Source organism: Chroicocephalus ridibundus, chromosome 3 (genome assembly GCF_963924245.1).
Source record: "Chroicocephalus ridibundus chromosome 3, bChrRid1.1, whole genome shotgun sequence".
NCBI classification, from domain to species: Eukaryota; Metazoa; Chordata; class Aves; order Charadriiformes; family Laridae; genus Chroicocephalus; species Chroicocephalus ridibundus.
The window spans coordinates 68022390-68050047 of record NC_086286.1 but is presented as its reverse complement, the minus strand read 5'-3'; the positions used below and the strand labels follow the sequence as shown (position 1 = coordinate 68050047).

General features: G+C 38.8%; 1 protein-coding gene across 1 annotated transcript in view; it reads left to right on the top strand.

Annotated features, from left to right (window-relative positions):
• Window positions 1–27426, top strand: part of ENPP1 (ectonucleotide pyrophosphatase/phosphodiesterase 1) — a 59202-nt gene extending 31776 nt beyond the window's left edge. The window contains exons 9-25 of the mRNA XM_063329587.1: window positions 866–975; window positions 2203–2268; window positions 2573–2645; window positions 4870–4978; window positions 6145–6276; window positions 7835–7866; window positions 9011–9138; window positions 10221–10290; window positions 13521–13608; window positions 16712–16887; window positions 17415–17466; window positions 19785–19939; window positions 21158–21293; window positions 21918–21998; window positions 23081–23213; window positions 24549–24705; window positions 25556–27426. Of these exons, the coding sequence (XP_063185657.1) occupies window positions 866–975; window positions 2203–2268; window positions 2573–2645; window positions 4870–4978; window positions 6145–6276; window positions 7835–7866; window positions 9011–9138; window positions 10221–10290; window positions 13521–13608; window positions 16712–16887; window positions 17415–17466; window positions 19785–19939; window positions 21158–21293; window positions 21918–21998; window positions 23081–23213; window positions 24549–24705; window positions 25556–25723 (1866 nt within the window). The 3' untranslated portion in view covers window positions 25724–27426. The remainder of the gene's footprint in view (window positions 1–865; window positions 976–2202; window positions 2269–2572; window positions 2646–4869; window positions 4979–6144; window positions 6277–7834; window positions 7867–9010; window positions 9139–10220; window positions 10291–13520; window positions 13609–16711; window positions 16888–17414; window positions 17467–19784; window positions 19940–21157; window positions 21294–21917; window positions 21999–23080; window positions 23214–24548; window positions 24706–25555) is intronic.
• The last annotated feature ends 232 nt before the right edge of the window (window positions 27427–27658 follow it).

Genomic DNA, 27658 nt, shown 5'->3' with positions numbered 1-27658 from the left:
AAAACTATCTTAAAATAGCTAATAAAGATACCAGATTTTCTTTTGTTTTTAATATGAAGTAGGCTTGCAGTTAAGTTCTCTGAGGAAATCAACAGACCAGATAGTCTTAGTGATAAGCAGTATTAAAGGTTTACACTCTGCCCAGTGTAAACCTTTACTAAGCTTAAAGATGTGATTTTTAAAAGAAAATATCTCGGTTCAATCATACAGCTATGGCATATCTGCTGAGACTGCCATCAAAATGAAGTGGCATGGGAAAATCTGGGTGTGCTAGCCTGAAGAATAGAAGAATAGCAAGGGAACAGATGCAACTATGTATTAATGTGGGGATGACCAATACTTTTTTTTTTTTGGAAAGAAAGTGTAGCCTTTACGGGCCACTGAGAAGAAAGTGGTGTACAGAAGAAAGCAAAGAGGAAAACAGAAATCTTCAAATTATGAGATCAGCAGTAAAATCAGAAGAGTTAACCAAACTCTTGCTCCCATATTTCAGAGTATGTGGGGCATAGGTCCTCGGAACATTCCCACCCCTCCTCTCTTCACCATTCTTGAGGCATTTCCCCTACGTGTTGTTTGGTTCTGCCCCTGAGTCCCTGCTCCATACATGGGAGCTAACGGTTCCTACTCCTGTCCTGGCTCCTCCTGGTGTAGCAGCAGAAGGGATGCAAGCATTTGCTGCAAGGAATGAGGCTGCAAGATGTATCTGGGCCACAGACATGCAAGATGGAGTGTTTGGAGTGCTCCGCTTATGTTATTTTGATCTTGCTGAAAGGTGCAGAGCTGGTGGGGGGTGGTAGTGGATCTGGCAGTTACTCAGCTAATTCAATGAGCTGCCCTAATGATGTTGATTGTTCTTCTCCTGCAGATTTGGCTAACGGCGATGTACCAAGGTCTAAAAGCGGGTACGTTCTTTTGGCCTGGGTCAGACGTAGCAGTTAATGGAACCTTTCCAAACCTGTATGAAAATTACAATGGGTATGTAAACTCCTGTGTCGTGGATGAATGTATTACTTTAACTCTTGCAATAGGACAGATACGAGAGAAAGCATATGTTTTTTTCCTGCTTTTCTAAATTGTTGCACACAACATGAAAAAAAGGCTCTATTAACTTTGTTTCAGTATAATGTAGATTCCTTGTCTAATCACTTTGTCATTCCTCAGCAAATGTTTTACAGGAAAGTTGTGGAAAAAAACAGCTTTAAGAGCGGCCAGCTTTGAAGCTTTAGTGCTTTTCTGTTTCTATTTATAAAAATCTTTTGTGTTTGTGTGTTTAGAGTCACTATATCCAAACCTCTCATACAGTGAATGGATCAGGTCTTGATGTGATATTGTCCATGAAAACTAAAGTTTTACTGTTGACTGTGGTAAATGGTTCCAATGTTAAATTATTTTCATTGCAAATTTTGAATACGTTTCACATAAGGTAGTCATATTTTCGTCAGTGATTGCTCCTCACTACAACTAAACATTTTCTGTCTAATGAAAATTCTACATAAATCTGTTTATCATCCGTTACTTAGTAATTTCAAATCTTGCTCAAGAAATCGCGCTTTTCATTTCTATCTTCCTAGGATTGTTTTTTTGTACCACACCCTTCATATAGCATGGCATTCTGGTTCATCATTTACTACATACATTTTCTTTCTCCAGGAACTTTTACATTGTTACTTGAACTTGCGTTAAGTAGCCGAATTACTAACTTTGTGGGTGCCTCATGCTGTTACAGGTCAACGTGCTTATTGTTGGTCTACTTAAGTATTTGATGTAGAGCATCTACTTTGTGACATAGTATGAGAACTTGTATTCAAACTGTTTAAACATTTAAACAAAAAAAAATAATCCCCAAATGAAACCTTTTTCGAAAGATAATACAGGCATGAAAACTTGCATGTGATTTTGCACCTTGAAGCCAGTTATTTTCTTTGTATAATAAATACAGGCAATACTGGGATCTTTATTCTAATTGCATTGCAGTCAATGGGGACAATATTCAAGGGCGCTTTACGTCAGGTCATTAACTCCTGTAGAGTCACAGGCAATTAGCATAGATAAACTTGCGTCCTGCTAAATCACCATTAATGGCAACGGGTTGAATTCAATTTTCTCTGCTAAAAGTACATTGATATTTGTGATGTGGGACCAAAATTTTTTTTTAGCTCTTGGAAATACGTGGTTGGCTGATCTTGTATTGTTCTGATACAGCTCAATCCCCTTTGAAGAAAGAGTGGTAACTGTTCTGCGCTGGCTGCAGTTACCTGAAGATGAAAGGTAGGTACACAGTTGCAAGCGTAAGTTCCTATTCAAGTGGTATTGCAATGAATTACTTTATAAATATGATTCCTATTTTAAGCAATATCTTATGCATTATTCTAACAATGTTAAAATATTAGTTAATGCAAAACTGTTTCTATAACTGAAGCCTTTTTTTATTAAGTTACATTTCTCTGTTTTCCTTTAACGTGTCCTTCCTCTGATAATTTGATACCCAATATTTGATATCCATTGTTGAAATATCTTCGAACTGTCTCAACGTGTATGTAAAATATTACATTTCTGGTACTGTTTGATATAGACCACACTTTTACACTCTGTATTTAGAAGAACCAGATTCCTCAGGCCATCGGTTTGGACCAGTAAGCAGCGGAGTAAGTAGTCTTGTAGCTTCTTAATTTTTCTTTTTTTTTTTTTTCCCAATTTGAAGCTTTGCTCTGACACTAGAATAAACTTCCATAATTCATGTTAGATTAACCAAGACCATGTTCAGTATGCTTATTAGGAAAAAAATTTGTGAATAGACAGCGCATCCGTAATTAACATTGATAGAAAGCTTGTAATAAACAGCCTATTTAGTAAGTCTAATTTTTATTTTCTGTATTGCAATAACTTAAATTGCCAAAGCATGTTTGGATATGTCTTGTATGTTCTTTTATCTACCCCTACTAATTCTTTATGTTGATTTTAGGGGGGGAGGGGTGAGGACAGAAAGCTTGTATACTTTCAATTTAACAAGAAGAGAGATTTTTATAGCAATGGTCCAAGTTTTGGTGGTTAAGTATTCATGTTATGATTGTAATTCATTCCCCCCAGCTTCTGTGCAAAGGTTAGATAAGTATTGCTCTTATCTCTCCCTGCAATTAGATTTTATGCCTTCTCGGAAAGAGGGTGTTAAAAGGGACATTCACCCCATCAGTCTGTGGTGTCCCTATTGTATAAATTAAGAAGTCTTTGGGGGTGCTACTGTTTTCAAAAGTGCTAAATAGCTTTACATTTTAACAAACCAAAGTGAAAAATGCAAAGGAAAAAGCCCTTGGAAATTCAGGAATATTGTAAAATTCTCCTGTCTTGAGTGGTCAGGAAGTCTGGGCATTTTAACTAGGTATGTCCTAGGTGACATAATTAGGTATGTCAGTGGTGACAACAGTAAAAAGCTCCTACCAATTTCTCTTGAGGTGTGAACAGTTACTGTTCCTGTAAGGAACTAGAAGATGAATGTAAGTGCCCAGTGAAGTAGCAGACAACTAACTAGAACTGTAGTATAGGGAATGTGTTTAAATTGGTTATCCTTTTCCTTGGTTAATAAGGGGATCTAAAGTCCCGTATGTCAGGAATGCTCTGGAGAGAAAGACCCTGAGGCGCTGTGCACATAGTCTCCCCAGGAGCATCTCGTCTTTGTTCACACAAAGCAAGATAGCTCATACAAATAGCTCAATGAGGTAACAGAATGACTTAATTTAAAAATACTTTTTTGTTTTGTTTACTTAGCAAGTATTTAAAAGTAGCCCCAGTGGCTGTATCTACCCAAGTGAGCTTGAATGCCAGACTCCTGATCACAAATCGTGCTAGATGGGTAGCTTGTTCCTTGTCTTTTTCAGTCCCTTTAAACAGTTTCCTCTGAGACTTAGAATAATCCAGTCGTGATTTTAAGGGCAATTTGCTTCGGGATCTCTCTCATGGGGATTTTGAGGAAGAGTACTACCAGTTTGGCTTCCTCTACTCTCTTCAGCCCTCTGTTATTTCCCCATCAGCATCTGCACCCTTAGGCATGCCCGCCCTGTTGTCCTCAGTTGTGTCCCTGGTAATACAACAAACTTCCTCTATTTCATACGTTTAAACCCACCCTCACTGGCTATAATGTGGGTGTGGAGTTTTGTTTTTTTGGAGGGGGGCTTTTTTGAGGGGAGAGGTTGGGATTTTTTTTTTGGGGGGGGTCTATTTTCTGGGGAGGGGGTCAGGATTTTGGGGGGGGTGCTTGGTTTCTCAGTGTGTTTGGGTTTTTTGTTTTTTGTTTATTTGTTTAACAACTTCAACTGAAATGACACATAAAAATGTGTAGCTATGTCTTAGTATGGTGTGGGTCCCAGAAAAAATGAAGGCCAAGAGCTGTATAGTGTAGACGTAGCCAGTCTTCTGTAGAAGAAAGTAGCCCTGAACAGTGCAGATATTGTGCAGTCTGCAGGCTCCCATTTTTATTCAGCAGTATATGGGTACCTGTTGAGTCCATTCTCAGTAGATGTAAAGACTACAGATCTGAAGGGTGTACAACTGAGAGAAGTAGGAACAGGCAAAAAAAAAGTTTAATGGGGTATTGAAAACGCTCTGGGTCTCCTAGTCTCATAGTTCCTCCTGTTAGTGTGCGCTAGATGTGCTCCCTCTCATGAATGTGGGGGTTACTGCACAGTTTCAGGTCCCCTGTGTCCTTCATTTATGTCTGGACTGCATCAAGCCTTAAATGGTCTATAAGAAGAGCTCCTTACTCTTTATTAGCATATACTGTTACAGTTTAAATGTATTTATTCTCCCTAGAAATAAATTCAGTTTTTTTACTGAAGTGATTAACACTTAATTTATGTTCTTATTTTTGTCCTGCAGGTCATTATGGCATTACAGAGAGTGGACAACATAGTAGGGATGCTGATGGATGGTCTTAAGCAAATGAATTTACATAAATGCCTGAACATTATTTTTATATCAGATCATGGTAAATTCGATTTTATAAATTATATCAGAATTTTGAAGAGCTGTTTTCATAAATTAATGTCCTGAGTTTATACTTGCATGTTTCTAGTAAGGTTAACAAAGCAGCTAACACTTAGAAATTACATTTTAGATTATCAAGATGCTGTAAAAGATAAATAGTGTATGTGGAAATCAGACTATTTCGGGGGGAGGGAAAGAAGTGAAGAGCATAGAGAGGGATTAAATAATTTTCATGTTATATTCCTAATTCCTCTTGTGATCATTACCAGCTAGTAAAAGAAATAGAATAAAAAATGTGCATTAAAAAAAAGACTTCATTTTATTCCTTTAACTACACTAGATAGCAATAGTTTGTGAATTGCTGAAGAAATGAAAATACAAGCCGTATCTTCCTTTCAGTCATCAGTTCCCTTATCCATTATTAGAAGGCTGTGAATATGAAACCTTGATTTATTTCTGTAATAGCTTTTCTATATATCTGGAATTATTTCTACAGTAAGTTATGTGTTTTACCAATACATTTTTTTCTACTCCTTTTCCTGACAAAAAAAATATAAGCACAATTCCATGCAGAACAAAATTGACTTGAAGAACTCATTGCCACCAGGAATGAGCCTAGACAAATATCTATACAGGTTTAAAAAATATTTACGAGATTAATGGAGGGTTGACCTGTTGAGAATTATTAAAAGTAAGAGTTCAAATTCAATATGCAACTCGAAGTCCCTTTGACTTCTGCAAACCGATAAGGAGCACTGGGTGGAAGATCAGTCCATAATTACTGTGCTTATTGAGTGTTTCTCTAGACATGTTACTGAACACCGTTAGGTAGGATTAGTGAGCTAAATGAATATTTGGTCTGACCATTAGTGCTGTTCTAAGGCTCATAAGATTTCTTTCCCTTCAGAGAAGCAAATTTGCCTGTTTATTCAATTAGACTGTCTTTCTCAGCTGAGGAAATGGTTAATTGTGTGTATCTAGGTGATGTTTTGTTTTTGTCCCTACATGAGTATTGTGGTCTCCTTGGATCAGATGTCTTGGGGTTGCTGATAAAAAGACCTGAGAAATTACATTTCTGACTTCTAGAACTTAAGTTCCATGTCTCCTCAGCAAGGCTACTCTACATTGATATTCCTATTTTTAAATAAAATTTACTTCCTTTTGCAGGGATGGAAGCAGGGAGCTGCAGAAAAACAGCATATCTGAACAGCTATCTGGATGATGTTCAAGATTTCATAGTAGTACCTGGTCCTGCAGCTCGCCTAAGACCTAATAATGTTCCAGATGAGTATTTCTCTTGTATGTAATTGCTAAACTAATTTTTGTTCCTTGCTTTTACATTTTTGTACTTCATAAATACAAACTTAGGATACACATATTCCATTGATAAACCTGAGTGAAGGTCAACTAAGGACAAAATGGATAATGATGAAGAAGAAATACTGAGCAGTGCTCCTGTGTTTTTTAAAGACTGACTTCACAGGTCTGGAAGTGTATTTGAATCCTACAGATTGCTTTTGCGGGCTGTCTCAGAGTGACCAACTGCAAATGCCTTGTGAATGGCATTCCTTTGAATCAGATCTTTGGTGCTCAAGACAGCCCAAAAGTCCCCTCCTCATGTCTCGCCTCATTTCCTGATTTACCAATTTATGTATAAATTTGCTTTATTTCTGTCTTAAGGGAACGTTAAATTGTTACTATCTTTTGAATATTATTTTGAGTATTATAATATGTTTCCTAGTTAATAAAAAATGGTCTAATGGCCTGACAGCAGTTGAGTAAACTGCGAATAAATATAAATAAGATAATAAACCGGAGTAAAAAAAAATCAATGAATGCTTACAGATTTTACACATTGATTCATTATGCAGCCTCAGCTGAACATTTAATGCCTACAGTTTTGGGTACTTTTAAATATTGAATGCAGGTGTTTCCTTCATGTTTCATAGGGTTGTGGGTTTTTTGTTTGTTTTTTTTTTTTCTGATCTAGATTATTGTTCTCCATGCCCTTTAAAACCTGTAGGCCTCAACTGCTGTTTGCTTCATTATCTGATGCTATTCTAAACTGTTTTAAATGTTTCCTTGGAGAACGTGGGAGTCAAATGCAGTTCCAGGTTCTCCCTGAAGAAACAAGTTCAGGAAGAGGAAAAGCAGAGTACCTCCTGCTCCTGGCACGTGCACTGTTTCCACGAAGCAGCATAGCTGTCTTTGTAGCGCTGCACACATCTATGCAGGAGTTATTAATGGTTCCCTTGCCAGTGTAATCCTTTACGTACTTTAGTCAAGCATTGGATATCAGACTCAGGACAGAGGAACCATGTGAAATGTAATGGGCCTGTGTTATACAAAATGTCAAACCGAATGATGTAATGGTCCCTTTTGGCTTCTGAGTCTAAGCAGCTGAATCTTAGCCAGCTTGCACTTGGCTGTCCTTCGAAGGATGCTTGCCAGATAATACTGCTGTCCTGATAGCTGGATTTGTCTCTCTTTCCTTAGAAGTTTATTAGCAAGCAGGAAAAGTCCAGCTTGATTAGCACAGCATTTAGTTGCCTCTCTTGCGAAAACTTCCTTCTTGGATTATTTTTCTAACTGTGGCTAATATAGTTTAACATTTTAAAGCATAAATAAGTAAGCAAGGGGAGGAGAGACTGAGAACTAAAATTTCATAAAAGCAATAGCTGGACAGTTTAGTGATTGTTTTGCTCCATGTGGCTTTCGTTCCGGAAAAAAAATTTCTTATGTCCAGACTTATTTTTTTTTTTAAACTAAGCTAATTATCTATGTGATGGGAATGCTTTCATTTTACATCTGATTTTTTTTAACTTAGGTGACTAATTCTTACATATGATTCTTCCAGTTAATTATGAAGGCCTTGTCAGAAACCTCACAGTAAGTGTCATCTTATCTGTTGTTCTATCTAGCTTAATTTCTACTGACATTTACAGTTATTTTATAGCATTGGCTGTATGTTGGGCTACTTACAGAGCATCTGGACTTTGAATCAGTGACCTTCCATGTTATACAGTTAACAACAACAACAAAAGTAGTTTAATGCAGGGGAAAGGAAGGTCAAAGTTGAGTAAGGTGTCATGTGGCTGTCTGTGGTTGTGCACTAACTAAGGTTTCGTGTTCGTTTCTTTTCACTAACCTTTACCTACCACTGTATGACATTAATCTTCAAACTGGAGAACTTGTGTGTCTGGACCATAGCAGCTGAGGGCCAAGTCAGTGTAAAGCTCAGCTCCATTTCCTGGACAAGCATAAGATTTTCTTGCCACACCTTTTCAATAAACAGCTTTAAGAAGGGTATTGATCTTTTTTTGTCAGTTCCAGCTTAAGGAATTTACTTTTCTGCTCTATACCTGGCTTCTGTTCTCATCCCTGCGCCACAATCTGTTTGCCTCTCAGTTGTGCAGACACTGCTGTTGGTGAGAGCTATGCTGTTTGTATAGATGACTTCACTATCGAAAAATTCCAATATTATAGTAGAGGGTGGGGTTTTTTCGTTTGGTTGTGTTTTGTTTTGTTTTTTAAAATCATTAATGTCTTAGTTGGTGGAAAAATCTATTTGTCCCTGAGTGACCAATCTAAAAAACCCTATGAATGTCTGTTACTTCCTGTATTACAGAGCTGTAGAACTATTGCACTGGATAGTCTCCTACTGCTTGTGAAAGTATCATGATGTTCATGTCTCCATGTAATTCTTTATTAATTCTAAGCGGTACTGTTTCATTCTGTACAATTGTAGGCTGTAAGAGGGAGGGAAAAAAAAAAGAACAGTAAGTTATGTCCATAATCCAATATCTATGGTCTTCTAATAACTATTGAATGCAAAACCAGTCAGTATTTGTTAGTAAAATAGGTATTTAATATTTATGTCCCACACTGTATGACTCCAAACCTGATGGAGTCGTTGTCCTTAGTGGAAGTTATTGCAGACCCTTTGCAATTGAAATGCTTCATAAGAACCATGCATGACATAAGCAAAAGTTTGGTGAAATGTACATTTTATATTTTAATTTAAACTTTTCAGTGCATAGAGCCAAATCAGCCTTTCAAAGCTTATATGAAACAGCTGCTACCCAAGCGTTTCCATTATTCCTATAACGACCGGATTGAACCATTGCACTTTTATTTGGACTCCCAATGGCAGCTTGCTAGGTAAGTTACAGTTTTCAGTACTTGATCATACAGCAAATAACTTCTTGCTTTCTCATAGCTTTTCTCTTCCAGATGCTTGAAGTTCAACGATAGCTGTTGGAGTGTGGTATTCTTGTTTGTCATAGCAAAGGGGACATTGCAAATAGACAATGCATGCTTTTCTCTACAGTTTTTGCTGGCCTGAGGAGGCTCGATTTTAAACTGGCAGCTATAGATATTCTCCCTTCTGAGTATGCAGGTAGTGGCAGGCTTTGACAGTTAGGAACTAAAGTCCCCTTTGTCAGGTACTTGAGCACATCTTGCCATGCTTTAGGAATTTCCAGTGTGAGCCGTGAAAGCTAAGCACGTGCATAACTATGCGGTTGAATCAGGTTTGGGAGCGATCCACTGGCATACATTGAACTTACTGAGCCCACGATTGTTAATTACCTTACACGTTCTGACCAGTGAATTTACAACTCCCAGAATAATGGCATCTGCTATAATAATATAATTTTGAACACCTCCGTGATATTCCTGGGCTTTCATCACGAAGGATTTTTTTCAGTCCATGTGTTCAGTAAGTCCTGCTGTATAACACCGTAAACATGTGCAAGTCGTGCAAATAGGTTTGAGTTACTGGAACTGTACATGTTTAAATAATATGTATGGACCTGGCATATATTGGACATTTGTTTTTATTGGACTATAAGATGCCCAGCTGAATGCTCTAAATTACATGAGAGTTTTTATTAAAAAACCAAAAACACTTATATATTATATAAATAATTTCTTAACTGTAAATGACAGTGAAATGAAAATCTGTTATCCTGAGAACAAACATTTTGTTCATATGTCATCTGATACATGACTTTAAATAACTCTGGACACTAGAGAATTCCAAAGGGATAACATCTGCCGAGAAAATTATTGTTCCAATTTTAAAGGCATTTTCTTCCAAAGCTTAAAGACTTTCTATTCTTTATGGACAAGCCTCTAAGAATCTTTAAATAGACAAGTAAATAATGCATCCATCTCTGAATGTATTTTATACTGATATGATTTGTAAAGCATGAGTTATATAAACTGTGAATTTTTAATAGGAAACCACTTGAAATTAAAAGCTGCACAGGTGGATTCCATGGCTCGGACAATCGCTTCCCCAGTATGCAGGTGAGACTTAAACTTATGCTAGCTTTTACTTTTAGCTCATTCTGTTGTTGTCCTTGCTGGATGTTGAGGTTTGGGATTTTGTGTTTTTTGGTTGGTTTGGGGTTTTTTTGTTTGTTTTTTTACGATTTCCATCTTAATTGCATCTTTCATCTGCAATTTTTCCATCTGCAATTAAAAAAAAAATCAAGCATTTGTAGGATTGCTATTGTGGTGCGCTGGGTAACCCACGCAGGGTGGGATCCCATTGTTGTAAGAGTTGGGCAAAAACCCAACAGGACTTAGGCCAGAGATTTCACTGTGCTGGTAAGAGTATAAAGTTGAGCCAAGTTGTTTTGTTGCAACATTAAAAGCAGGAAAAGAGAAAACTTATGTCATCAAATCCTTAATTACAGTAATTGTAGATTGTAAGAGAGTTCAGATTGTAAGGGAGGTCTCTAGTCCCACTTCCAACTCAAAACAGTCAGCTATGAGATCAGGCCAGGTTACTCAGGGCTTTATGCAATTGCGTCTTGAAAAATGTAAAGGGCAGAGGCTCTACAACTTCTAACCAACCCATTCCGCCGCCTGACTGTCCTCCTGGTGTAAATGTGTTTAGTTATAGCCAGACAGAACCTTTCTTCTTTCAATTTATGCCTGTTGTCTCTCTGCCTCTTACTGTGTAGTGCCAAAGAGCATGGCTGTATCTCCTTGATGACCTCATTGTAGGTACTGAGGGACTGCTGTTAGGTCCACCTGAAGCAGTCTCTTCTCCATGCTGAACAAGCCCTGTCCCTCCCTGTTCCCTGAAGCAAGAGCTTCAGACACCCAACCACCTCGAGGGCCTTCCACTGAATTGGTGGTGGTGGTTTATTGATGTCATTCTTATGTTGGAGGTCTGGTACCCTGATGTGGCCTAAAGAAATGATGAGTAGAGAGGGATATTCCCTTCCCTCAACCTGCTGGCTGAGCTTCTGTTTTTACAACATGGGATGCTGTTGGCCGCCTTTGTTGCCAGGGTGTGCTGCTGGATCGTGTTTGGCTTGCTGTCCGCTATGTCACCTGGAACCTTGCAAGCAAAGTTGTTCCCTAGCCAGCCATTCCCCTGGTCTGTAAGGCTAGTCCATTCTCTGTTTGCTGGGTTGCCTAAGAACAGAAGTAACAGGCTTAAACTGCGGTAAAGAAGAGTTGGTTTGGTTATTAGAAAACTCCTTTTTTTAACCATTAATGAGTACAGCAGTTTGCCCTGGAAGTCTGTGAAGCTTTCACCACAGGAATTACCTAATAACTGATTAGACAAGCATCTTTCAGAAATAACATGATTACTTTTGATTCTGTCTTTTGCAAAAGATGGATAAATGATCTCCCAACTCTGTAATTCTACTGTGTCATGATGGATTATGTAGCGCTGTTTTGAAGTAGTCTGTTCAGGAGAGAGGATATTAGTCATGTTTAAAACAGAGTCCCAAAATTCTTTTTAATGAGAGATGGGAAGGGATTATAGAGAAACAAGAAATCAGATGCTTAGTCAGCTCCATCTAATTTGGGGAAGTCACTTAAACTATCCTCTGCTTTAGTTTCTGCTATCAATAAAATGAGAGGCAATACTCTTCATTTCAAAAAGCTATTTTCAGGACAAAATCCACTAACAGTTGTGAGGTGCTTGGTACTATTACAGTGAATATGTGTAAAAACATCTATAAAGAGAGAACCCTGCATTCAAAATATTATTGAAAACAAGCTTCATGAAAAGACCTATGTAGTCTGTGTAAAGCATAGATTTCTCTTGAAAGCCTTATTTTTCATGTCTTGTAGAATTATGTAGTGTCAGCATCAAACTCTCTTTAAAAAACAGTTAGCCAAAACCTGTGTTAATTTCATATTGATTTACCCTTACGGGCCTACTCTTCTTCCCTGATTTGACAATGAAAAACCTGTTGATAGGGTACCTAGTAATGGGCTACAACCAGCAAGGCCACATGATGCCAAATGCCAGCTCAATATATTCTCTCTCTGCTGCAGTTTGACTGTAACTTTTTTTTTCAGTAGGTTGACTCTATTCGAACTTTCTGACAAATTTGGGATTGTCACTTCATAGAACCCCTAATTGGTCTTACAAAAGATATAACTTATCCTTTTGTGGCTAGCATTACAGCAGCATAAATTTCATACTCTGTAATTATCTAGTCCACCAGAAAGGAGGTAGCACGTTCCTGCCTCACCTGGGTCAAATAAGGCTTGTTGAGTAAATGATTAGCCTACAGATTTTAGGATCAACAGTTGCAGAATGACAGCCTGCATTATGCTTTCATATCAAAAAAAAAGTTAAGAGTTGAGTTTTTAGCCTCTATTTTTGCCACACATCTATGAAATCTGAGACAATTGCATAGTTTGCAAAGAGCTTTGAGATCTTACCCAGGAAGATGCTATAGAGTGCAAAGCATCCATCACTCCTTCAGTATCTTGATACCTCAGATGAGTGCAACCTGTTTACCTTAATTAAAAATAAGTTGAATATCTCAGGGTAAGTTTGAAAACAATCTTTTCGGGAGGAGTTAAGTTCAAGCATTTGCTGCCCTTGCCTCCTTGTTCTTATTCCTGCAGCAAACCCTGCTCTAGGCCAGTGTAAGCTTTGTGTGGCTGCAGCATTAAGTAGGTCGGGGAACTGAACCAGAAGGAAAAGAGCCAGCGAGGGGGGGGGGGAAAAAAAGGCAGTTTTTTGAGCTGGCTGCGCTCCTGGATAAGGTTCACTGTATGGCTGCACAATAGCTTGTGCCAGTACAGCTCAGGAAGTGGTGCAAGAAGAACAGCTGCAAACCAGACGTAGAAGCCTAGGATCTTGCCATTGCTTAAACCATTTAAAATGTTGGTACCAACAGATGTTTTTATAGCCTTAAGTTAAAAGCTTCCAAATTGTTTACAGGGCATGAAATGTGATGGTTATTTTGGCTCAACTTTTCCATTAAATCTCTTAAAGTATTTAAGAACATGAATTTAACTTCTTCAACAGCAGAGAAGAGCAAGGGACTTCCTAAATTGCCAAAGACAACAATGAGACAAAACTGGGTTTCCTAATATTCTTTTACTTCTTAAAATTATTCTTATATGTTTACTTTTTTAAAGAAAAAAACCCATGCTTTTAAGTTGATCCGTACTATAAAGATAAAGTTCTTGAAAGAAAATGCCCTCTGACTATGAAGATATTTTCCATTTAAATTTGTCTTAAACAAAGTTCCACTTTACTTTTCTCCTAGGCTATCTTTATTGGTTTTGGACCAGGATTCAAATTTCGTACTCAAGTTGATCCATTTGAAAACATTGAAGTATATAATTTGATGTGCGGTAAGTACAATTAATGGGGTCATCTTTGTTCAGTAAAATACAGTATCGTTTGGGCATTGCAAACTTTCTAATAACAGATTTTTAAGTGTCCTTAGAAATTTGTCCTTAAGACTCACTGCTGATTTTCTGAGAAAGGTTCGGCTTCTAAACAGCTAATGGCTGTTTAGGTTCTACTGGTCAGGCCACCTTGTATCTCCTCTTTCCATTGATCTCTCTGTGTGTTCCTCTGGCTGCTCTACAGCTGGCGCTTTGACTCACCGCTACTAAACCGGACTACTTCATAGTCTCTCTAACATCAAGAAGAAGGTATATTTCTCTCTCATATCTAACTAGAGGCTTTATCAGATCAATCATTCAGGTGACCTTATTCAGGCAGAACAATAAATAATGGGCATAGTAATGGGTATGAGTGCAGCTGCCAGGCAGCTCATTTCCAGAAAGACTGAATCAGTCATTTACTCTGCTTTTTATACATTTGAACAATTCCTTATATCTTATCGTGTGTTTTCTTATTTGTTGTTTTCCTTTGCCATACTATTAATTTTAGGTACTTGACACAAATAGGTTTTTAAGTCAGATAAAATTTAGATTCTTTTCATTTTTGTTTACTTGGTTCACATAATAAACCTCCTCCCAAATTCATCATTGTATGGGTCATTCGTTCAATTTATGTATTTTATCTTTTAATACTAGATTTGTATGTTTCCCTGTCCATTCTCGTTGCCTAATGCAACAGGTGTTTCAAATAGGTTTTTTTGGTCTTATGATGGACTGCAACTGTGCTGTTAGTCTGTAGTCCCATTGCTATGGAGTCTCACTCTAGAGCTAGTTGTCTCTGCAATAGTCAGATTTCCTCTTTCTCACCCCTCTATTGTGTCACTCTAGAATTCATGATTGATTTCTGTTCCATGCAGTCTGTTTCTGCATCTGAGGATTGCAGAGAGCCCACTCCATATACAGATATTCTTCACTTTATTTTCTGACACAGTACAGTGCACTGCACCAGAGAAGTGGTGTTTCTTTCTGAAAATTGGATGCCTTGCAGCCCTTTTCCCCTCAACCTTTCAAACACCAATGTTACTGTGACTCCTTGTTCCTTTATCCCTCCTTCGTTCTCTGTTTCATGGTTTCTCCAAAACTCTATCACTAGTTCTGCCACTTTCTGTTCATTTTTTTCCCTTTGCAGTCTTCGCTTGTTTTCCATTATTTCCTGCCTACTTCTCTCTCTTGCCAGGACCTATACTTGCTCTAACATCTGCATCTGTGAGAGACAAAGTATTACCAAAGGATTTGATCCAGAAAACATTTAACGGGAGCACTGCACGTGCTTGAGATCAGTGACGATATTCAGGTATACCACATTTAAAATCTGTGTTTAAATTCTTTGCTGAAATAAGAAACAGGCTCTTGTCAGGAAGCGTGTCTCTCTAGCCTTGTATGCTTTGCTGTCTTCTCATGTTGTGGTTGATCTTGAACCACCTTCTTGCGCCCCCTGGTCTGTTCTGTGTATGCTGGATGGGACGGGTAGAGTCCTTACTGGCGTGTCAGTGAAGCAAGTTCAATGACAGATCAGATGTTTTAAGTGCAGTCATTGAGATCTGGATTTCCTCCATCCTGTACAGAGAGAATTAGAAGAATTGGACGTGCAAAAGCCAGCACATTAACTTTCAGGTAGAAAACGAAGTGAGGCGACTTACTAAACCTTTTTCTTGCCCAGGGCTTAGATGCTTTCTGGGCTATGGAAACGCATCTTCTTTCACTTATCATTTGGGGCTTTAGCGTTTCTCTTGGAGGTGCCTGACTGCACCTTTTTTCTAAAGGGAGAAGAGATACTGTCTCCCATTTGTCCAACATCTCAGCACCTAAAGCATGAGCACCAGGTATGTGCGACTAACTGTCTTGTCTGAATTTGGGAATTTCAAGTCATGTTTTCCATGGCATTCAAATTGCCAGACTTGGGGATTTCTGGGGCATTGTGAATTCCTGTATATTCCACTTAAAATAATAGGAACATAGTGATGGAACTTAGCTGTTGAAGTGGGGACCCGAGTTCTGGGCCTGGTTCTGATTTGGCTTGTCACTGCTTTGTATGATGTATTTGTTCAGAGAAGGGACTGCTAGGATTAGAAGGGTTGCTTTATTCTTCTTTCCAGAGCAAAACGGCTTCATCTGGAGGGAATGACATTAACATATCTGATTTGTATAGTGCAGGGAGAAATGTGTTTAGTTGCCCATGTAGGAAGGTGTCCTGGTTTGAGTTCAGCTCTAACTGGTGCTCTAGGTAGGTGATCTAGACATCAAGCTTTTGGATACAAGTGCATCTCATCACCTGCTCTGTTTTGAAAACATTTCATAGATTCAGTATGGATTAAGTGGAGGAACAACAAATCTATGAATGCTAGTGGGGATTAGGCATGAAACAGGGCTTGATGTATTCATTATTTTGAAGGTGTCTGAAGTGCCTCTAAGCATTGGTGGTAGGCAGCTTTTAGTTGTTTGGGTTATTTTAATGGCAGAGATTTAGGTGTTTGTGAGGTAGAGATGTTTTTGTGGTTAGACTACTTTGAGAATTTTGAAGCTTAACATTTTAGACCTAAGTGATGAGCAGAAACCTATGTTCTGTCTAGGTTCTTTTATGGCTGCTCCCTTTAGTGATGCTTATTAACTGAAGCTTATGTATTTTAATATGTAACTTAAAAAAAACACCACCTAAACCCCAAACTAAGAGCCCCCCAAATAAAAGTCCCCAAACCTATTCCCAAAGCTTCAATGTTATGTAGACACTAGCTCTATGTGTTTGAGATTCCCATTCTGTTCCCCATTACAAGTTTGGATGCTGCAAGTTCACTTCCCCTCAGATGTAAGGCTCTGTCACTTTTTGCACTTGTTCTGTCCCTCTTTACAAGCAGACTAATACCATCCTGAGCCCTAGCTAAGAATGTGTGTGCTTCATTTTAAAAGGGTTACATTGCTTTCCCTTCTGGCTGTTATGAGCGGCAAGCAGTGCAGCTTTATTGACTCACCCATACTTGTAATCGCAATACAAGCAGCAGTGTATTACCGTCTTTCTCATCCTGTTAATATCACTTGAATTCTTCCATAGATTTGCTTAATTTGAAACCAGCCCCAAACAATGGAACTCATGGACGCTTAAACCACCTTTTAAGGAACCCCGTTTACACCCCGCACCATCCCAAAGAAACAAGCCATCCTTCTGAATGCTCTCTGGTGGGACAAAGAGCCTTTTCAGTGAGCCCTGGCTGCTCCTGCAGGACAGGGGTAAGTACTGAAATGGTTGAAGTTGTGGAGGTAGATGTCTATGTTGTACTCAAAGAGTGAGACTCTGGATTCTCCAGTGTTTATCTTTAACCACTAATTTTGCAGTCCTCTACTACTGGTTTCAAAATCAAATCTTGCCTGGGGTTAGTGTGCACTAGCCTGTATCTGTGTATTCATAAGCAAAGTGCAAAAATGTAGAGTCATCTTCAGCTCTGAAGAGCCTGGAAGATGCCACAGGTGGGAGAAGCATTCAGTTCTTCCTTGCTTCACTTAACTATGTTGAAATTTCCCTTCTGAGAATGTTCTGTGTTTGAGCTGTGGCTTTCAAGGCTGTAGATTTGCTTGTGGCAAAACCAATTTATTTCTGCAAATTCTCTGTAGCCCTTCTCCAGTAGATGTCAGTGAGTTCTGTATAGGGATAACTTGCAAGGCAGATGTTACTCTCAGTACTTTAAGTGTAGTAGTGGTTCATAATGTGTTTTGTAAAACACTTAGTAAAACTCACTGTTTTTGCTTTGCAATTATAGGGCTTGCCAGTAAGGGATTTTCACCAGCGTTTAAATCTCACTGAAACAGAAGGTAAGAACTTTAGATAGAAATATAAAATTATAACAAAATGTAGGAATTTTAAAAAATATAAAATGTTTGATGGCTAAACTTCCGAGCAACTCTCAAGTACATGAGGCAAAAATTCTTTGAAATACTCACTGGGACTATAGTTCTGAGGTTTTCAAATACAGTCCTACTGAATCATTTGTTCTCACATGAATGTGTATCCTTATACATGTGTCTTTATGGCACATGTATTACCTGGTATTTTTGAATTTTCTAACACTGAAGTAATGAGCATTCCAGAATGGGAAACAAAAGCGGTGCGTGGGGAAGTATCTGATAAGAAATCCCTGCAAATACCAACATCACAGTGGCAGCATACTTTAATGAAGCATAAGGGGTATTTTACAGGGTTGAGTTGTTACATGGTCTTAAGCTGTTGCTTGTTTTACTTATGCTTTATTTCCATTTTTTGGACATATACATGGAATGTTTGAACTGCAGTTTGCAAGGCTGTAGTTGTGCTCATGACTCGTTTAAAAAAAAATAAACTCTTTTGAGTATGAAGAAGGTAAGACAATAAGTAAATAATGAAAACCATTAAGTCAAAATGAAATGTAGCCCTTGGTGCTAATACCTTAAAAGATGAAATCAAGATGATTAGGCTGTCAGAAAAAGAAATAGGCTGATAGAGACCTTGCCTTATGTGTGTTCATGAAACCTTGTTTCTTATGCAAATAAACTCTATTTGGCAAAACCCCACTGTAGCTCACTATTAAGAACCGGACTTAAATGCCAGTTACAGGTAGGATCCTGTAACTGTACAGGCTCCTTTTTCAGGGCTAGTTTAATGCTTCTGTTAGTTGTAGTTTGCCCTGGCACAAAGAGCGGATAGAGCTTTCTTGAACCTTTTCCACTAGTGACAGGGCATCTTTTTAAAATCTGCCCCAGAACCCTTTTAAAATACTCCTGTCAGTATTGTAACACTCATGAGAGCAACATGTACGATGTCCTTTCCCTTAAGCATGTAAGTGGTTTTACTGAAACAGCCTCTGCTAATGTGTAGGTGGATGCCCTCGTGCCTTGCTCAACCTGTCTCTGAAGAAATATGGCAAGGCCAGGCGCGTAACCTATTTCAGTTCCCTTCTGTAGAAATAGGAACCTAAGGCTCTAAACCTGCTTTTTTGAAACAATAGGATTTTGGCTTGGATTATCAGTGAGACCTAGTTTAGCACTGGTCTTAAGAGCAGTAACTTCCTTAAAAATTATGTGAATTAAGCACTTAGTAATTAGATACCAAAAGCTTTATCACAGGTGAAAGAATTTTAGTAACCAGCCTAGATGCTCCTTAAGACTACTTAGAGTTTATTAGTTACCCGAGTTTGCACATTCTCTCATTGATTGTCATAGCTTGACAGCCTGTAAGAACAACAAATTCTAACTGCATTTTTAGTTTTATGGAAAAATGGCAATTGTTTGCCTTTTCCATCGTGGGTGGAGAAATAAATGACACAATCTTGACGTTGGGTTTTTTTGTGTTGTGGAATTACCATGAAAAAAACCTGCAGCACTCATTACTCAATTTCTTGAGCACGCATAGCTTCTTTCTCATTCAGTTTTAAAGGAAAGTCTTCACTCTTCCACTGGATGCGGTAGTTGGCCAATAAACAGGCAATGCCTTAGGCAGGGGTCTGGCAAAAACCCTGTGCAGTATCATACATAAAACATTCGGAGATATCTTTCTCTGTATACAAGCTTTAGCTAAAGAGCTGTAGTCCATGACAGAGGAAGCAGGAAGGTTTTGTGACTCTCACTCATTACAAAGTGAGTCCTCGCACGCCTGAAAATCCAACTTCACTGTATCATTTTTTTAGATCTCTATATTTTTTTAGTCCTCTAAATGTCACTTTTACGTATGGCTTTGTGGTTCCTGCCAAAATAATCCCCTTGGCAGATTTCAAATCACCACAGTTGGCTACAGTTCCATCTAAATGTTACATAGAAGTGGATCCCACGTTATATATTTAAATTGGAACACAAAGTCAACAAAGACTTTAACTTTGCAACTTAGATTCATCTGTTTTAAATGGCAAAATATTTTATTTTAAATCTAAACTTAATTTTTACAGTATGAGTTTAAAGGATTGCTTTATACTGGCTTTGTCATCTAATTTATTGCCTTAGCATAGAAACTATACCTTTGATATAAGAAAGAAAACGTTTTTGTTCCGTCTGTTACTGTGACTGCTCAATTTGGCAATTGGGGCAACCTTACGTGTGTAAAAGAGGAAGGTGCTTAACAACCAGTATTGATTGAAATGTAACAGGCACTATTTCTGCTGCAGTTAAGAAGATAGAGAAACTTACTTTGCCCTATGGACGGCCCAGGGTTCTGCAGAAGAGACATAATTACTGCCTCCTTTACCATTACCGCTATGTGAGTGGATACAGCAAGGACTACAGGATGTCTCTATGGAGTTCATACACTGTTAACAAAGACGTAAGTATATGAAGAAAGGTTAGAAGCAACCTTGAAAGGTGAAAAGCTTGAACGTTGAGTATTCCTGAATGCTGCTTAGATCTGCTCATAATATTATGTCCCAGGGAACTAAGTAGAACCACATGAGAGAAAAAGAGGAATTCAGTGTGAGCTTTTCTTCACTTTCCTGTATGAATAAGGATTGGCTTTGAGTCTTTCATGTTTCTCAAAGTGAGCTGCAATTTTGCCTCCAGAGCGAGCAGATCCACCAGGAAGCGAGGAGCCCATTGCCACTGATATAGAGGCCCTACGAGTCTGCACTGGCTTTCTGCTTGGCAGTGTAGGTCTGCTATAGCAGCCTGCCAGTGCTGTCCTTGAAGTCCAGTCTCAACACATGTTTTGTGGTCTTAAAGCAATGCTCATAATGTGGCAGGATCCTTTTGAAAAAAAAAAATATCTCTGGACTATCTTGAACCATTCATACCCTGATCCAATATTCTCTCAGAATATCATCCTGATTGGAGAAAAAAAAAAAGATGTCAGTGGAGATAAGCCTGCTCTTTGCTGAACCCTGTGCTAAGATGCACATGTTCATGCAGAGCACTGATCTTGTGAATGAAAGTTTGTGAGATTTTTTTGTTGTTGTGGGGGTTTTTTTGTGTTTGTTTTTTTTTTTTATCCCCCCTCTCCAAATTGGCCTTTCCCATTCAGAGGAAACTTAGACACTACATCATGTTTTAAAGGAATTAGGACAGTAGAGGATGCTTTTTAGTTTGATTATCTGGGAATCAGAGGTTTTAAATAATGACTGTTATAATTGAATAAAACTAAACTGTGGCAAGGTTTGCTTGATTATAAATATTTTGAGGTTAGTGGCATGAAAGAGAGATGGCCGATGTCACATCTGGCTGCCTCTAATTCCTAGCCTGAATGAGCAAGTACATTTACAGTAGATCAGGTTATCTTTAATGGGCACCTCTATGTTCTCTTTTGGAAGATGTTATTCTCAACCCAACTAAAAGGCTGCAGTCCTGTTCACTTTATTTCCAAAATTTATGAAATGGAGGGCTTGTTTTCTACTGACAAAAAAGGAACAATTCTTTCATCTTAGTTAAGTCCCTGCATGCCATTAAAGGCAGTTACAGCAAAATATTTAGAGTTCTGCTGTCCCCCACATTGAGAGAATTATTGTAAGTCAGATGTCTATTTTACCAATGATAATTTCTTCTTGTTCAATAGGACAAATGGGTTGCTGCTAAGGAAGATACCTCCAGCTGTTTACACAAGGATGTTCGTATTTCTTTTAATCATAACCAGACATGTTTGTTTTACAACAATCACCCTCGCCTAACTTATGGATTCCTTTCTCCTCCAAGTAAGTCCATTGCCTTCATTGTACAGCATATCTGATTTAAATAATTTCTAATGTAGTAAGTGTATTCTTTTACAGATGTTCTTGATAACTAATCAGTACAAATCAGTAGTCGCTGAATTGTTGCAGTTCACTTCAGCTTATGAGAAAGAAAAGCATTTTAGGCACTTCAGCAATTGGGGGGTTGTCCAAGGTCATTTTGTACTTCCTGAAAGCTTTGCATCTTGTCAGGTTTCTAAAGTTGTATCTCATAGAAGAAACTGGAAGGAACATGTAAACCTCGAGTCAAGTCTGGCAAGCTGGTAAATTGTAAATTCACTTTGTATGACAGGTGTTGGAACTATCCAAAGTAAAATTTAGGGATGTTTCATTAAGTAAAAAAACTGCCTTGATAATATCTCAGAAATTTGTCCACTGTATATCTGACAAGTGCAATTGCTGCTGCTAAGATTATTTATATTGGATGGGATCCAGCAAATACTGAAGTTAGGAATTAGACCCATATCAGCTTTGGAAAGTGAAGTTAGGTCAGCTCCACCTTAATGTTATTATACCAGTCTTTTACAAAGCATGAAAATGCAAATTTAAAGGAACAAATCCAAGTAACTAATTGCTTTTTTGTTTTAGATATTATGACAGATGCAGAGAAACCTCACTATGATGCCTTGCTTACCAGCAACATCGTGCCAATGTATCCTGCATTTAAAGGTACTTAATTTGTATGCGTATTTTGTGTGCATGGTTGAATACAAGAAGGATTTTTTGTTTGCTTCCAAACCATGCAAATGATCCCTGGTTTAACTGCCTCTGTAAAGTAAGACCTCCCCTGACTGTTGGCTTCTTACCTCAATGAAAAGTTCCTTGAAGTGGGATTATCACTTTTGTGAAAAATGTCCACCGTTGTGAGTTTATGATTCCTAATCAACTGGTTTATTACATGGGAACATAGTATAAGTGTCTGCATTTAATGTCTGACACTCTTGTTTGCACTTTGCTATCTACCTAAACAGGGTTTTTTATTGACTATCTGCTAGACAAGTAGATACCATATATAATTATGAGAATTAAATTCATTTCCAGTTTAGGAATGTCTTCTAAACTCCCATGAATTTCCAGGCACGAATATAGGTTCTCAATCACTAAGGAAACAGGAAAATAATCCTGTCTCTAGAAGAAAAGATACGGGTTCTCTCTCTCCCTGGGCTATCCTCTCGTCCCTGGAGAGGATATTCCTCTCACCCTGGGCTTTCCTGGGTGAGGGAAACACAAGATGGTTGGCTGAAGGAGATGAAGCATATTTCTGATGAAAAAGAAGCATAACTATGGTACTTCCTCTGGACAAAAGAGATGTCCTGTTTTTAATGGAATAGTGGTCAACTCTTAACTGTAATTAAAAATATCATATCAGTCAGATACTTCGCAGCTCATGGGTGTGAGCGTACAAGCTAGCCAGGCCAGCTTGATAGTAGGGCAAGACACAGACAGGCATGGTCTTCTCTCTCCTTCCCTCCTCTAGTCTCTCCATGATTTGATTTACAAGGAAAGAAACCAAGGCCACAAGACTCAGACAAGTTTGTGGTTAGGGTGACTGTGAGACCATGATGCCAGGAGATATTGCAGTGTATGCTGCTGCTCAGTTAGATGCAACCTTTAAAAACTGTAAACATCTGTATAACTTATTATTTTCCTAGCTTATGTCTGTTTATATTCTGCTGGAAACTCTGCAGAGTTGTATTAACAGCTGCTACCTTGGAGATCATGTTTCCTACTTCCCCGTTACTGTGTTTCAGTGTTATGGAACTACTTCCATCAATACCTGCTACCTGAATATGCTGCAGCCAGGAGTGGTGTCAATGTAGTCAGTGGTCCTGTGTTTGATTATGACTCTGACGGGCTCTATGATACCCCAGAAAAGGTGAAAAGGTGGGAACCTTTCACATTCTAATCCTTTGTTTCTTTCCTCTATTAGTGGTCAAAAAGTAACTATGATCCTTGTTATCAAGGATAGCATCTTGTGGAGATGGGCTCTTGGCAGGTTATATCAGTTCAGAGACAGTCAAATGGCCCTAAGCAGAGAAGTGTAAAGCTACTGTGCCCTTGTGGCCAAGAAGGCCAATGGCATCCTGGGGTGCATCAAGAAGAGTGTGGCCATCAGGTCGAGGGAGGTCATCCTCCCCCTCTACTCTGCCTTGGGGAGGCCGCACCTGGAGTACTGTGTCCAGTTCTGGGCTCCCCGGTTCAAGAAGGACAGGGAACTGCTGGAGAGGGTACAGCAAAGGGCTACCAAGATGATTAGGGGGCTGGAACACCTCTCTTATGAAGAAAGGCTGAGGGATTTGAGTCTCTTCAGTCTGGAAAAAAGATGACTGAGGGGGGATCTTATCAATGCTTATAAATACTTAAAGGGTGGGTGTCAGGAGGATGGGGCCAGGCTCTTTTCAGTGGTGCCCTATGACAGGACAAGAGGTAATGGGCACAAACTTGAGCATAGGAAGTTCCACCTAAACATGAGGAGGAACCTCTTTACTTTGAGGGTGGCAGAGCACTGGAACAGGCTGTCCAGAGAGGTGGTGGAGTCTCCATCTCTGGAGACATTCAAAACCTGCCTGGACACGTTCCTGTGCAACCTGCTCTAGGTGACCCTGCTCTGACAGCGGGGGTTGGACTAGATGATCTTCAGATGTCCCTTCCAACCCCTACCATTCTGTGACTCTGTGAAATAAGCAACAAGTGCAAAGAGAAAATGCACCCTGAAAATGTGTCATCCTAAAACCTGAAGGTGATATATAAGAGAGGCTGTTGCATTTAGAAGAGTCTGCTAGCCTGAAATCTTATGATATTGCCTCTAGGAGTGGACAAGTCAAGGGTTCACCCCTGGTGTCATGGTTGACACTTCCTGGGCTGGCAGTGTTCCACTACAAAGTTGTGAGTACAAATGCACTAGTTAGCAGAATTGGTTCAAGCCAGCAGGCAGATGGTTTTCTGGGCTCAGGCTGAACTCTCCGTCTACTCTGGATCCTTACATATTTTTGTGATAGATCAGTTTGTTGTTATACCTCTTCAAACTTGTTACTTAGACCAGCCTACAAGCCAAACTTGACTTGCAGAACAGTAATCCGGAATCTTTCTTCCAGGCCTAAGCTTTCTTTGGGCTAAATAGGTGAATTGCTAAAATCGATATGACAAAATATAGCTGCTGTCATTTGTTCTTTGTGCAAGTATGATTTGGTGGATTTACAGAAAGGTCTTTTGTTTCAGACATCCCAATAATTCAGAAGTTCCAGTTCCAACTCACTTCTTCATTGTGCTGACCAGTTGTAAAAATACTTCTGAAACTCCTCTGGAGTGCGAAGGATCTCTAGATGCCTTGTCTTTCATTGTACCTCACAGAGAAGACAACAGTGAAAGCTGTGCAGTAAGTAGTCAGGCTTGAGCTTGTTTTGTTTGGATATCAGTGATTAATTAGTTTAAGACTATAGAGACTGTAAAAAGTGTGCCATCTATCATAATCATTTTGAGAGAGAAGACTGTACTTTTGTAAACAGAATTATGTTAAAGTCTGTATATATGCTCAGACGTGAAGATAGGACTTCCTTGTTCACAGAACAAAATTTACAACTAGAGGGGTAGAGTCAGAGTATTTTGAGACCATCAATGTGATACGTAAGTAGACTTCTGTAGCCCAAATATCCAGTCAACAGTTAAGAAGGATGAAGAGCTTCCAGGAGAAGATGAGTCATCCACAAAGAAAGAGGTCAGTGCTAGGCCAAATGCACACCCAAAAGAAGACACAAGTGTTCCTGAAGAGTATTGGTTGCTTCTAGTTCAGGTACCTTGGCATTGTGATGGGAATGCACGTAGCTACACTCCATATAAACCAGAACAAAGGCTGAGAAGCCTGTAAACCTATCCTACAGCGAAGAATTACACAAGTCAGTGCCCAAGTCAGGCACAGCTCTCAGAAACAGTTTTATCATAGAGATGGTGGATAGATGCTGGACTTCACCTGCCATTCCCTGTTATCAACAGCTTCCACTGGTGCAGCTACAGGTTCTGCATATTTCAGGAAGTAACAGCAAGTACTAAATTCAGGCAAGCTTATAATTATTTATAGTCCAGTGCTTTCTGTTTCTTAGAGACTTGCCAACAGTTTCTACTTTCTGTCTTTATAAAACATCAAAATGTCTTTTGCTAATTGATTAAATGTATGTCAGAAAAAAAAGATGGTTTACAACCCCTTTTTTTTTCCTTCTCTGTCCCAATAGGATGGCAAGTCAGAGTCCACGTGGGTTGAAGAGAGAATGAGGTTTCATACAGCTCGTATCAGAGATATAGAATTACTTACTGGACTCAGCTTCTATCAAGACAGAAAACAGCCAGTAACTGAGATTTTACAGTTAAAAACATATTTACCAACTTTTGAAACGGTCTGATTTTTTTCCTATGGAATGTTGTTATCCATTTCACAACTGGTTTGTAAATAGACTGTTTTTAATTAATGAAAACACTTTTTTTTTTAAATAAGCTGTAAAATTTATGAGAATTCTTGACCAAAATGCCAGTAAGGAGGAGAGTGGGTGCCATATTTGTATCTCAGGGACTCCTGATGGACTATGTGTGTAACACAGGATGGCAGCTCCTGTCATTCCCACTTGAATGTGGTAGAACCATGCCCATTATTAAATGCTAACAGCATTTGATCATCATAGTCTGAGACACGAACAAAAATATTATCTTTTATATGCACTGGAGAGGGAGAAGTTTATAAAGCATGGGTTATGATCAATATTCTACATTGAAAATATAGATAATTAGCAAATACAGTTCTGGGAAATAACTACATTCTTGGTGACCACTGAAATATAAACAACAGCACCCTCTCACTCCAGTTTTCCTTGAAACATGAATTACATTCTGAACTTTGGGTCTGATAAAACAATCCAGCATTACAGTGCAAGAAGCTACGCTGAGGTTAGTAAGGTTGGTAACGGAAACTTCCCCGATCTGGAGAAGCCACCTGGCTAAAGGCGTTCTGTTCGCTGGGAAGCCTTGGTGTGTTGCTGCCCTCTGGTGTCCCCAACACTGAAGGAGAACTTGATGCACAATTTGCATGTTGCATATGCATCCTCAGAATGAGCAGGTATAAGACATCGTCATCTGCAAATAAGAAGAAATTAATTCGGGAATATCTCTGAGCTCCCAGAAAAAATTATCTTACTTCAAATTAAACTTAGGTGTGGTGAAAAGATTTTTGCTTTCTTGAAACAAAGATGTCTTTCTCAAACTGGTGCATGATTTTGTCAGCTGTGGATTGGAAATCTCGTTATTGTTAAGAAAAGGTAATTTTGCACTAAGATTGTTGCCTTAATTAGACTGGTAAGATGATCTTCTCTAATGGCAAATCTCATCACTACAGAAAATGCCCACAGGCCGTTCAGTTGTGTGTTGGCAGCAAATGCCCAGATCCTAGCTGCATTTGTAGCTTTTCTTAGTGCTACATCATCTGAATTCCAGCTCACATAAGTTACTCATGTTGAATGCAGATGCTGCCAGATGCAAATTCCGAAGAAGCGTGTAATGAGCTTTCTTGGAAGCTTTCAGGCTACACAAACAGCTGCTACAGGCACTCAGGAGCGTAGGAACTCCCTCCTTTTCCAGTACACATGCTATCACCTTTGTAATTCTCCCACTCTCTCTGAAGCTGATGAGCCAAAATTGGCTGTTATGTATAAAATTTGGCATAGTCAATTACACATTTATGTTCTTTTCATTTAAAAAGAAGAAAATACATCATGCACAAGTATGTTAGAAGAATGAAGAGCCTGTGACTGAGCAGAGAGGCATTTTTACCTTACGGTTCGGTCAGGGGATGTTGGAGGGTGGATTCAAAGCCTGCTGAAGTCAGTGGAAGCTCTTCCATTAATTTCAGTTGCAGCGGCTGAAATCCTGGGACCATTTTTTATTTTTAACCAAATGTATTTTCTTGATCTGTTACAAGCATGATTTTTTTTTTTCCTAAAGTAGTTTCACTGTGTGAAATTTAAATGCGTTGTAGCAACCTCACATTATATGACTGTGACAGCATTATTCAGTGTAACTGCTTTGTAACGTTGTGACCAATAAAAACATCAGAAGTAGTAAATATGCTGTTCATGACCCTTTTTGTACCAAATGCTACTGGCTAGCTAAACACTTGTGCGGATACAGAGCACTATTTTATGTTATTTTGGGGAGGTGGGGAGGAGGTTGCTTCAATCCATGCTCTTTGAGTTGAAGAGAACTTCTCCGATGGGAATATTGAAGTGGTGTTCATTATTGGAAGGGGAACGTAGGAAGAAAGCTGGTCAAGATGTTATATTTTTTTTTTT